Below are 13,327 nucleotides of genomic sequence, written 5' to 3' on the forward strand. Positions count from 1 at the left end.
GCTGCATAGGAGGTATGCAAAGAACTTAATTCAGTTGTTTAGAAACAAATGTCATTGAGCCTTATTCAGTCATTTTACTTTGTGGGCATTGGGTATCATTCCTACCCCATGGCCGTCTGGTTTTTTTTTCAGTCTGAACAGACACAGTCCTCTCATCCTCACAGGGTATTTGCTCTTGTTTCCTGACCGTCTTGGTGGCCTGATACTGCAACAAGGGTGGTTCCTAGAGATGGGCTTTTTCCTTAAGAAAGCCTGTTGAGGAGTAAGACAGGAAGAACTTCAAATTCCTTTTATAAAAAGACTTAGTAACCTCTCTTGTTTCTGTAAGAATGGAGCTGTAGGATTTCAGGTCTCCCTCCAATGTTGGGCTTATCTTAATTTATGTTACCTTGTTTGTTGAATAAAGCCCATTTCAGTTTGAAGTCTCTGACTCAGACCTGAATTGGGATTTTCACTGTCCATGAAGAGCCTTTGTGGCTCTGGTCTGAGGGGCAGTTTTGAGACCATCAAAGCACGGTCTATCCAGAGCCTGACTTAGAACTGTGACTGGAAATAGTGAAATACAATTCAGATGGGAGATGACATATCTCTACTGTGTCAGTAGAGTTGAAAGCACATAACCCAGCAGGGAGAAGTAGCAACTAAAGACAAACCTTAGTTTTCATCTTCAGTGCTTCTGAGATCCTTGAGATTCTTCCTGGCAAAGGTGAGTCATGTGGTGGTTTTGTGTTTGAGGGAACAAAAATCTATGCCTTGGAACTAAGTCCTCCTATTTGACAGAGCTGCTCCTGCTGGGATTTCTCAGCTAAGCAAGGTGTTTGTGCTTCAGGGAGAGGCAGGTGCTCTGCCGGTCTGGCATGGTTCTGGGGGCATAGGGAAGTGCACCCTGTCTGAAACTTAACCTGACAAGATGCCCTGGGTAGTCAAACAGAAATGCCTTAACGCCTGGTGATGGGTTTGGAAACTTTTTGGTATGGAATTGTTGAGTTATAATATTCATGTAGCAAGTGCACTGAGGCTTGTGACTGATTTGCAGTACGATTGCCTGAGTTTTCTCCTTTCCTCTTGATAAATAGTACTGATTGCTTGTGGGCTTATCAAATTATGATTTTTTTTTTTGATTCTTTTTCCCGTTGCCTTTTTTCAAGCCTGCATGCCGTTCCCAGTTTCGCCGGCGGGCCTTGCTGCAGGGAGCGGGAATCTCAGCGGGCCGGGCGTAAGAAGGCGAACAGTTCGGGGATCTCGAAACGGTGAAAAGGGTGGCTAAACCACTCCGGGATTTGCCCCCGGTGACGCAAAGCAGCAGCAGTTAACACGTCGCTCCCGTAACCCTCTCCTGCCCACCCGCTCCGGGAGAGGAGGAGAGGGAGGGGAGCGGGCGGGGCGGACGCGGCGCCATCCCAGCAGCGCCCGTGCGGCGCGGCGCGGGCGGCGGTGCCGGCGCTGCCCGGCAGGGGGCGCTGCAGCCGCCTGCGCCGCTCCGGCGCTGCACTGCGAGGAGCCCCCGCGCGTCCGCCATATTGGCGCCCGCGCCGCAGCCGCCGCGCGTTGTTCCTCCATCTCCTACCGGCCCGGCCGCCCGGAGCCGGGCGCGGGAGGGAGGGAAGGAGAGAGAGAAGGGAACGGCGGCGCCGCCGGGCGGGAAGCGGGGCCAGGAGGAGACGGAAACGAGCGGGGCCCGCGTCCCCCCGCGCCCACCCCCTGCGCCACCCGCCATGGAGAGGAGGCCGGGCGGCCCCTGAGCGAGCAGCGCGCACGCAGGGACCGAGACTTGCCCCCGCCCGGCCCGGCCCGGCCCGGCCCGGCCGCCATCAGCGGAGAGAAGCCGCCCGGCTCGCGCTTCCGCCGCGACATGGAGGCTGTGAAAGCCTTTAACAGCGAGGTGTGTAACCCCCAGCCGGCGGCCTCCCCTCCTCGGGGCCGGGGAGCGGGCGGGGCCCCGGGGCCCGGCGCCTTCCCTGCCCCCTCCTCGCAGTGGGGAGGCTGCGAGAACTGGGGAGCTCCGGGGGGCCCAGGGTGCGGGAGCGTTCCCGCAGGCCGGTCCGGGGCTCCCCCCCGCGTCGGGCGGGAAAGGGCCGTTGTCGCCATCCCTGGGAAACGGGAGGGTGGAGAGGGTAATGGAGACATCCCCCTCCCCCAGCTTCTTCCGCCGTGAAGCTGGGGGCGGCTGAAGGGGAAGAATAGATCTGGCGGCGGGCTGGAGGAAGAGGAGGACGCGTGAGGAGGCCGAGGAAGAGGAGCAGAAAGAGGTCTCTTCCCTGCGCCTGGCCTGCGGTGGGGCGTGTGATGCCCGGCCAACTTCACGCAGCGGCTGAGGAGGCTGCGCTGGGCGGCGGGGGGGTCCGGGCTCGCCGGGCACGGGGACTGTGCCCTTCTATGCCTGCCCTCGTCTCTCCTGCCACCCTCTTCCTCCTCACATGTGTGTCCGAGCCCCGCCAGCGCGCACTTTTAACACCTCGTGCAGCTAAGCTTTAAATCTGGGGAAAGGAATACAAAGGCAATGGAGGTTCGTTTTCGTGTTTAGGAGTCGTGTATTTGCAGTGGTCAGGATGGAAACAGACATTCCCTACACGCTGCACAGAGCTCAAATCGTGCACTGAAGCACTGTGCTACGGAGAGCAGGCTACGGAGCCGAAGAGCACATACATATAGGCTGAGGTGTTCATATTGCACCTGGTTTCTCTTTTGTGCGGAGAGCTATGTTTGTTTTATTGTAAGAAGGTTCTTGTGGCAACTCTGTTTTGTTGCTGCCATTGTGAAAGTATAATTTGTATTTTGAAGTTAATGTACGTGCAAGAAAAACAAACACATATTTTTCTTAGCCAAGTCCTATATTTTACAAAGTAGTTTTTAACTTATATTGACAGTAGATAGTATCAGTTCATGTTACAATTTATACTTCTACAGACTGCTCACCTACTGAAGCTCCCAGTTGCCCTCGCACTAGTCCCAGCAGGATGTAGTACAGTTTTAATGGTTGTAAGTAATGCTTTTTCATTTGACCTGTGGTGGATCAGTGTGGCAACCATGTTGTTGTTTCTGCAAGCACAGTAAGATAGATTTCTGAAATGAGCAGGTACTCTCCAGTAACTCAGGAGCATTTGTACAGCTCTAACTTAGATGTGCAGTTCTAGGTGTTGCACTTTATGCAGTTCAAATTCTTAATATTCCTGGTTTATTACTTGATTGGCACATTTGCTCTATTGTTATGCAGGGAAAAGGAAGAATTCTGGTCACAAGAACAGAAGAACATAAATTGTTCAGAACATTTTCCTTCTATATACCTATCAGTAGGAGCAGAAGTTTTCCTTTTCATGTTGAAAAACAGCTTCTGACTTGCTGAGCACTTGGGTATAAGTACTGTAAAAATAAGTCTGACACTTAAGGTGGCAGCTGTGCTGAAGAGGAGAGCTTTAGATTATGCCTTAAATTTTCTAAATCCTTCAAAATGGTAGACAGTAAGTTATTGGAAAAGAAAATGCAGAGGATCTGACAGTGTCATTTTAACCAAGTTATCTGCTGTGGTATAAATAGACAGTATCTCTGATTTAACCTCCGTATTTAAATTCTGGGCTACGATGATGGGAAGGTTTTAAAGATGCCATGACTAAACAAACCCTGGTCCTGGAAGTAAATGGTACCAGACTTGGTACAGTTAAAGAATCCCAAGTGTCCTTGCTAGCCACTCTTAACACCTCTATACCCAGTGCAGAACTGAACTTTAATTTAACTTTCTCTCATTTTCTGTGGTTGAACTTGTCTATACACACTTTGCAATTTAGAACTGTGAAATGATCCCTAAATATTTGAATTAGCTAAAGTGTATGAGTCTATATATTGCTGTTCCTAAATGGTTTTGATTCATTTACAAAATACTGGTTGTAAATATTACTTGTAAAGTCCTGTTGTTCGTTTATATTATGTTTTAAGGTCATGTTAAACTCCAGAACTGACATCTGAGTCCTGTTTTACAGTTTTCTGGCTTAAAATAGATGTAAATTAAATTTAGCAGCAGATGGGACAGAATAAATTGTATAAAAACCTTTACCGTACTTTTTCTTATGCAGTTTGCATTCAGTTAAGGATTTTACAACGTTTATGTAACTTATTGGTAAGAACCAGATGACGCTCTAGAAGGAACATTTCAATACATTTAAACACTCAAGTTTGCAGGTTGATTATTTGATTTTTTTAAAGGAAGGAGTTGTGTTTGGATTCTGCAGTAATGCTAAAATAAAGGCATCTATCCATCTAGGGAGTATAGCTAACTCCAGAATTGTGTATGAGCTGAGCAGTGTCTTGTAGGTGACTATCGTATATGGCAGTCAGGATTGAAGTGCTTAAAATAGGCTTGTCATTAATTTAATTAGAAAGAAGAATTTCTAATTTATTTGAACAGTACTGGAAATCATGGTGGCTATTGCAGAAAGCTGTTCAATGTCTAGTAATGATACGTAGTGCTGTCTGTGCTCTACCTAGTTAGATATATAATTAGCCCTAACTTTTCAAGTCTTGGGAAAGGTAAATTTAAAGCTGAGAAATAATCAGGCTTCTAAATAAAACATGCTCAGTATTGTTATAATGTAATGATTGACGTTTTCCTATTTAAAAACTGCTTGGCAACTGAAAATTAGAATAATATACAACTGAGTTAGTATAGTGTTGAGGTAATTGGCAATGTTTTGTACCACAGAGTTTATCATTTGCTATAGTTGGCACCACAAAGGCCAACTCTTCCACTGCAGAGCCATTTTCCTCCAGGCCTCAGTTTAGGCCCTGAGATTTATCAGGAAAGCACAAAATCAGATGCAAGAACAGGTTCTGACAGAAGAAAATTAGTCAAGTGTTTCAAATTTTCTGTATGTTCTGTAAAATGTATTTTGTTGAAGAGTAATTGAAATGGACTAGAGGCAAGCATGTGTATCCTCAGTTCCAGTGCTTAGATGACAATTATTTCATTGCAGGTGTATATAATTAAAATTCAGTATTTGTTATATAGTTGGCTCAGTGTTAAAGTCCTGCTGCATCATCAACTCTAGCTGACCATTGTCACATTGCTTTCAGGTTCTGGTCTTGACGTTGGTTTTGAGTGCTATATTCCACAGATTTTCTTGCAATACTTGCCCTTTTCTCAGTGGCAAGCCAAATTATTTTTCACTTTATCATATGAAGACTGTGTGGAAAAAGAAGACCAATGGATGTTTAATTTTAAAACACATTTGATTATTTAAAAATTTATTTCTATTTTAACTTGTAGAATAAATGTAAATAGTTTTACAGTTACATAAATAGTCACAGGATTGTAATTTATTTTAAGGGGAACGGAGATCACAAATTCATTTTTAAGTACAACACAGACTGAATATTTGAAGTTACGCTTTGTTTAGCCATACTAACTGCATTTCTAAGAATTAAATAATAGGAATCTTGAAAAGATAGAGCAAATTCAACTTAGATATTTATTTCTTTAAAAACTGCAATAGTAACTCACTGATCTTGTTAAATTAAACATAGCATTTCTAATAGTTTAAAGTGTATCAATATCTTTACTCACATACAGGCACACATCTCTTCATGTATGAGCTTCATCATGTTTTGCTGTTCAGGATGTTTACTGATGTGTTTGGTTTTGTATTCTCTTTAAAAACAACAGAAATATCTCCTACATAAGTTATACATGCTTTGGTCAAATCATTGAATATTGTTTTCATTTTGAGTTGCTGAGACTGGTACTTGCATCTTTGATTTACAGCCATTTAGAAAGTTAGTAGTAATGGTGAAATCTACTCAGGAGAATTAGCATATCTAGATTTGGAATTTAAGTTGTTGAATCCAATGCACAATAGTTGTTATCGTCTAGTGCCACAAATTTCAGCTGTATTTGTATTTGTCAGGCAATGCAGTATATTATGGCACTGGAGAGGCAATTGAGAAAAGAACAATTGTATATTTAAAAAATGGTAAAATAGAGTAAGGTGAAGTTGGTCCCTTGAAACTCAGGAACAAGGAGGTCATGTGCCTTCTGATTCCTTTCACAAACGCCTTGTTCACTTGAGCGTGTCTTGTATGAAAAGCTCACTTTCTCTTGTCTATACAGTTGGGTTCTGATACTTTCGTGTACAGGGGAATTGAATAGAAAACTTAAGTGTCATCAGGGAGACCTGGAATATATGACATCTTAAAGTGGCATGGACGTAAAGTGCTGTAAGGTTAAGGCAGCGGTTACTGTTTGTTTAAAGATGGTATGGATTGTTGTGCCTTTTCTCTTCTAGGGTCTGAGAGTGATAATTAAAACTTCTGCAGCATTGCTAGGTTGGTGTTCAGACGTTATTGATAATGAAAATGGTTGTCTTTGCATAGTTCATTCTAAAATACCCTGAGCTTTTGGTGTGCATAATGCTTTTGAGAGTCAAGTAGGATGATGCATGAAGTGGCTATTGTTGCTTTTGGATTCACTTGTCATTCTGAAATTGATCAGCTGTAGAGAAATGGCAGACACTGATCATTTATTGGTAATGCTGTTGTCTCTCTACTTCATTTGCACTTCATTTTATATTGTCCACCTTTATTATGACAATTCTTTGGAAGGTATATTTTAAGGGTCAGTGAAGAACAGTTAGTGGTCTACAATTTCAGAAATGTGACTCTTGGAAATGACCCACATTTTAAATACTGAGTATTGGAGTATGGGTGCATAAAAGTACAGAAGGCTAAACTAAATATTCTATTTCAGACTACTTTATTTAAATGGCGTATTCTAAGTCAGCGAGGTGGGTTCTTCATAAAAGAATGCCAGTTGATGCTGAAAAATACTAAATGGTATGCCTCATGAAGATACTAAATAGCTGGGGAAAGTGGGGGGAAAAGGATGCTCTATAAAATTAGCAGCCAGGGCTTTGATTAGTGCCAGTAGATACTAGCAGTTAGGTTAAGGAACAGTAAGAAGATACATAAGCTATTCCCTGTCAAGATATTTTTCTTGGATTCTGCTGCATGTTTCATGTTGGCTGAAGCACCTGAAACATCTGCAGGGTTTTTTTTTCCTAGCTGCTGTGACAATGACAAAACCTGTATCTGTTTTCTCTTTCACTATATTTTACTAGCCATAAAAAAGAGTACTGCCTTCTTTCATGTCCTCTGCTGTTTGAAGGACTCTGCAGCTGTGATAAGTTTCAAGCTTTTTTCTTTTTTATCTGCTGCCCCATATATGGTCAGATACTTGTAAATTTTATTGTAGGAAATTGGGATGTGAGCTTCTGGTTTACTTTTGTCTTTTGTCAGAAGAAAAAATTATACATGCATTTGCATGCAGACATTCATACATCTGAAAAGTTGTTTCTGTTTTTCATTCTTAAACTCTGGGGTGGATGTGAAAAATGTCTTCCATTTTAGTTTGCTGTATAATCCTGTAGTGTTTCTCAAAAAAAAAAAAAGCATGAAAATTTACATGAATTCCCTTAAGATGCAACAAAATATGTAGGAATTTGTTAGTATCCTGTTTACTGTCAGGAACATTAGGAGCAGTATCAGTGAAATATAAGTATTTTACACGATTGTTTCCCAGCAAGAACTGAACTTTGCTGTCTCTCAATGAGTTGTTTGAAGAGTGTAGGGAAAGAAAGTAATTTTCTTTTCAAGATACAGTAAATATTAAAGTGATGTTCACTTGGTTAAATGTCTCCATGTGTGCTGAATAAATATTTGTTGTTTTAATATCACAGTTTCAGAGACTGATCTGACCTTTGATTTTCATTGGCCACAGAACCTTGACTTCTGGCCTTGTAAAGACATGCTCCTGCAAGTGTGTGTTAAAGGCCCAAAATGGTAGGGTTTGGTTTTATTTTAGTGCATGTCTTGCTCAAGAACCTAATTTCTTTAGTGAAATAGTGTAGGACAGACATTGATAGGTTTTCAGTCTTAGATACACAGACTTTAAATTTGTTCTTAAACTGTGATCTAGATCAGATCCTTGTGAGCCTGGAGCAGTTGTGTAGATTTCCAGGTTATGCAAACTCTCTGGGGCTGTAACTGGATAGTTACAAGTATTGATCCTGCTTGCTACTCGTTTAGAGAGCAGCGAGCTGTTTTGCAGTTTAAAACAAATGCCCTTCTGAACTCTTGTAATTTCAGATCCTTTGGTTGTCACCTGCCTACCAAGATTATACCTGGGGCTACAGTCTTTGACAGAGTACTTAAAATTTTCTTAACAAGTCTTGCTTGAATGTGCCACTATTTGAGCCGTGCCCCATTCTTGGAAATGTTACAGGCCAAGTTGGATGGGACTTAGAGCAGCTTGGGCTAGTGGAAAGTGTCCTTGCCCATAGCAGGGAGTTTGGAACTAAATGACCTTTAAATTCTCTTCCAACCCAAACCATTCTAATAGTCTGTTTTTCTATGGCAATTGTAGAAGTGGAGTCTGGTAATCCAGATGGCCGTCTTACAGGAGAAAAGCCATTCAGAACAAAACTTTTTGGTAAGGCAGGTTTAAAAATTAAATTACTCCCATAAGAGTGTTTTCTTACTTAGGAAGAGGTCTTCTGTCTTCTTGTCTGTAAAACTGATTCATCATTTTACCTCATGACAGCCACTAAAAAATTCATCCTGAGTGGCTCCTCCAGCCTTGGTTATAGCCCACATTTGTGACTTCAACAGCCACTGGTGTAACTCCATTGTGAGGCCCGGGACAGAGGTGCATCATTGGCTGTTCATATGTGCAACCAGAGTTCAGTGAAGTTGGCACTGAAAGTACAAAAACAAAAACAACTTTTGAAAGAAGTTCCAAACAATATTTTTTTTTTGTTTGAAACAAAAAAATATTTTTGTTTGTTCCTGTTTGAAACTTTTCATAAATTGCATGTGTATTTCTATTTTTCCATTTTTTCACTTCTTTGGAGCTACTTTCTGCAGTATTTCTCAGGGAGCACAGCAGTAGTTGGGTAGGTAATTTTATTAACCTTACTCAGGAGCTGCTTCTTCACTTTAGGGTACATGTTCTTTAAGGCAAAAACACGCTGTCCAGTTACTGCTGTACTAGGACATATTTTACCTGTTCTTGCCATATGTACTGATCAAAAGGAGACATTTTTATAAGTAGAATTTAAAATGTTAACATTTGGAGGAAGTAAGAAGAAATTAGTGCATCATCACCATGACCCTCTCTATATCAGATTTACACCTACCAGAAATGCATATTTCTTGTAATAGCCTGCTGTTTCTGCTCTTAGGCTTTTGGGAAGTGAGCTGGCATTTATACAGAGGTGATTACTATGGATATACAACTTACCATTTTGCTTCCACTTGTTTTTGCAAGAGTTTGCTTATATTACTTAACTGGTTTTACTGGGTACAGTTTTTGATTGTATGAGGTTGTTCTTTTCTCCTGTCCTTGGTTATACAAGTGGGTGGCTGATGCTTTGACATTCAGAAATATAATGCATGTGTTTAATTTACTAAAATACCTGTGTGGAAAGTGAGGCTTGGCAGCTTTGTTAATGTGTCTGCTGTTGATGTTTTGAGGGTTGGCAGAGGTTGTTCTGGTTCCTATTTAAAATGAAGGCACAAAAGAAGATGTGCCCTAAAGAAGGGTGGCAGAGCTAAGATCCAGGAGAACAGTGGAGGGTAACAACACCTGAGAGGTTGAAGCCACCCATTTTTGTAGCCTTGAGCTTGTATATTTTAAGATATTCTTTATAATGTTAGTTTTGAAAGATTGGAGTAAATAGTGCTTTATAAAATATTATAACAGTTGAACAAGGTGCAGTGCCTTTATGCAAGGAAGTGAATAGCTGTCTTACATATTTGAATTGAAATTTATTATTGAAATAGCATGCATTTTTGGGAAAGGTAATTTAGAAGATCCATCATCTTGAGTGGTTCAGTTTAGGGCTCAGTGTTTCCAAGTAATTAGTTTAGAGTTGAGTGGTAAAGATTTCCATACTTTGTTTTTGTTCTCCATCTTCAGTATTTATTAGTTACTTTCAAAAACTTAAGTAAAATTAATTATGTGCATTCTTTGCTTTCCACCCCTGTTATTCTATAGTTTGTTTTTTTCTGTAAAGTGCAAAATACTGTGAATTGCTCTCACTATAAAACTCTTGGTTTAAAAATGTTGGCCTTGTAGCAGGACTTCATGGACCTCTCAATGCATAATTTAGAAATTAGTACGACATATAGAAATACAATTTACTATTTTGCTAGTGATGTGATTGCAGTTTTTAAAAAAGAAATAATCATACTTATTTATAAATGTTTTTGGCTTTTTCAGAGGGTAAGTCCCAAGAGCTGAGAATATATTGACCAGACTGTTGGAAGCCAGTGGAAAGACCTGATCAAATTGAAGTCTTTCAGAATACCGAGTTTCCTGTACATATTAACAAAACAAAGCTGGTTCACATGAAAAGGAACAGCTTCAGTTAACATGTTGGTCTTCATAACTTAGTTACCAAATGTGTAGTAGTAACCACTTGCTTCTTAATTTTCACAAGAGTGAAGTGGAGAACTTAAGCATGTAACAGGAAATGAAGACCATTTATATGACAAATATATTGGTTGGAGAAATCCAATCCAGTACAAACTGTGATTGCTTTTTTTTTTTTTTAATTTGAATCATTAAGTTTCATTGTGAATGCAGGGGTTTTAAACTATATTCAGTTAGATAATTTGAAATCGACACAATAAGACAGTATTTGTCACGCAATCTAAAAACAGTTGGCAGAGAAAATGTGTGAGTCTGATTTTCAAAATGTTTAAGATCTGTTCCTATATTTCATATCTCAGAATTGTAGAGTGTGATTGTAGTTAGGATTCTCTAAGGCTTTTAAGTCTTTGTTATGCCACACTTTACCAAACTAGTGCATTGGAACAAGGACAGAGAGTACTTCTCCAGTGTAGGCAGCCCCCAAGCTCACATCTGGAAATCTGTGACGACTGATATTGTGACAGAAGCTGATTCTTTTCCTCTTGATCTAGAATTAGCTATATAATAATAATAAAATGGAAATATGGAAATTAGCCATATGGCAGGAAAGATGAGAAAATTGCTTTAAGTTAAATGCTTCTGTTATTTTTGTTGTTTTCTTGTGTGATACTTTTACCTGGATTTTTTTGTCAATCCTTTTTTTTCTGTTACTGGGAGTTCAGGCATTGGTGAAGTGCTCACTCTCACCTACCTGTTTCATTTGGTCCATTTAGGTCTTTCTAAACTTTTTGTTCCCATGCAGCAGTCACCTCAAGTTACTCAGAAGAGAAAAAGGGGGAGTTGTATTTGATGACTTAAAAATGGCTAAGAGCAAGTGGTGTATGTTCTAGAGACTATCTGAAGTAAGCATCTGTATTGCACTAGTGTGGTTTCTTTAAATTCCAGTTTTATGTTCATATTCGTACAAAGCAGACTGTACCAAGAGTACTTAGAGGCTCTCTTTGAAAGGAGTAATGGTGAGAAAATAGTAAATGGCCTGGTGGCTCAAATATGGGAATTTGTTATTTTGTCTCAAATTGTTTCAGTTCAGTAAACCTGAAAGTCATAATTGTGTTTCCTTAAGACAAAAGAAGTAGGAGAAGCACTCACTACACAAATGCAGCAGTGGTAACACATGACTTTGTGTACTGCTATCTGATGGGCTGGAGGGACTGCTGTATTACCTTTGCATCTTACTTCACTTAGTTGCCTGTACATTAGTTGGCATGAATATTTACATGTCCTCTTTTAACATAAACAGTTGTGTATATTGCAGCTGATGTGTAGGGAGGGGCTGAGTTTTTGATGTAAGTGTTGTTGGTTCCTTTAATTTTTTTTTAACAAACATGCACTTAGATATCAAGAAAATGGACTGTTATTTTATACTTTGTAAAAACCACATGTCATGTACTTTGGTTATGAAAGCAGTTATATTAAGGTAGTTGCTGTTGTCTTGCAACCCACTTGGTCTGTACTTTTTTAATGTTGAATTTTGGCAACTCATCTTGGTTGATAATTGAAAGAACAGAATTTTTTGGTTTTATCCTCCAAATTAAATACCTTATGCTGAAAGGAGCATCTGCCATTCTGGTCATCCTGCATGCACATCTGTGGTATATATTTTAACATTTATATGCAGCACTGAGGGTAACAAAGTGCTGACAGGTTTTAAATAACAGTTCTCATTGGTAGGTCCTACTCAGCATCAAGTTAAAATCCTGCACACTGTGAGATGAGGGCATGCACTTTGAGTAACTTTTCCAAGAAATTTAATTTCAGCTGAGTGTGTAAAATGTAACCTAACAGAAATTTGTGGATAAGTGTCTTTTTTTTTTTTAAGCAATAAATGACAATACTCTTTTCTTGTTCTTTAATGTTGGTGATATTAATATTTAGTAAGTTATTCATTCTGTATTTCCAAGTGGATTTGATTTATTTTAATGCTCTTGAAGTATGAAAGAAATTAAGCTAATTTATTAAGATAGTATGTATTTGGCTTGACTTCTAAGTATTTATTTTGGGTTTTTTTGCACTGATATTGCAGATACTTATTTGTATATTTGATGTCTGGTTAGTGTCCATTATTTCATGTCATTTTAATGTGTCCTGGTTGCAGGCAGAGAAAATTATAAAAATATTTCTGTAGAGAGATTTGTAAGTGATATCCCTCGCACTGGTCATTATCTCATACTTAAGAGATGGGCTGAATCCTGGTATATCAGCATCAAAATGTTTATTCCCTCAGCTGCTGTATTAATGTTACAGAGATTTGTCTGTGTGAGTATCTGTTCCTTTGTATTTCATGAGATGAGAGTTGTTCACAGCTTTAAATCCTTCTAAAATTATATAGCAAAATTATTTGAAAAATTATTTCTTCGCTGCTCTTCTTGTTTTTATAGGATGTGGCAGAGGTATAAAAAAGGGATATATTATTTATGAAGCTTTTAAAATTTTAATAAAGTTAGTACTGCTTTCTATTTTTTTATTCAAAATCTTGGTACAGGAACAGCTGTCTCTCTCTTTTGCCTATTGAATAAGGGCACTGAAAGATGTTGGAATTAAGTGCTGGGCTTTGCAGAATGCACTGTGGCATTGCCTTCCATGGATATGTGTAGTAACTTGCTGTGTAAGTGACTGCCCCTCCTCAGGCGATGTATGTTCATGTGCATGATGTCTGGTCTTCACTTGAGAAGCTTTAGGCTATAGCTTAGCAGCCTGTAGTACTGTCTTGTGAACTACAGCTGTCTGCAGTAACAGTAGATTTCACTTTAAGTACTTCTTTAATTATGATTGTAATGATAAAACTATTGTTTGTGATAGTGAATTATGAAACTTCAAAATATGCTGATGAATTCCGACTTTTACATAGGG

General features: G+C 39.8%; 1 protein-coding gene across 4 annotated transcripts in view; it reads left to right on the forward strand.

Moving 5' to 3' along the window:
* Positions 1-1,268: 1,268 nt before the first annotated feature.
* SCAF8 (SR-related CTD associated factor 8) overlaps positions 1,269-13,327 on the forward strand; it is a 149,904-nt gene continuing 137,845 nt past the window's right edge. For 3 of the 4 annotated variants that reach the window (XM_072926969.1, XM_030268049.4, XM_030268051.4), the window contains exon 1: positions 1,462-1,882. In XM_072926969.1, coding sequence (XP_072783070.1) covers positions 1,853-1,882 — 30 coding nt within the window. In that variant the 5' untranslated portion in view covers positions 1,462-1,852. Of the gene's footprint in view, positions 1,883-13,327 lie in introns of all 4 variants that reach the window. The other variant, XM_030268048.4, reaches the window with a different exon arrangement.

Source organism: Taeniopygia guttata, chromosome 3, assembly GCF_048771995.1.
Source record: "Taeniopygia guttata chromosome 3, bTaeGut7.mat, whole genome shotgun sequence".
NCBI classification, from domain to species: Eukaryota; Metazoa; Chordata; class Aves; order Passeriformes; family Estrildidae; genus Taeniopygia; species Taeniopygia guttata.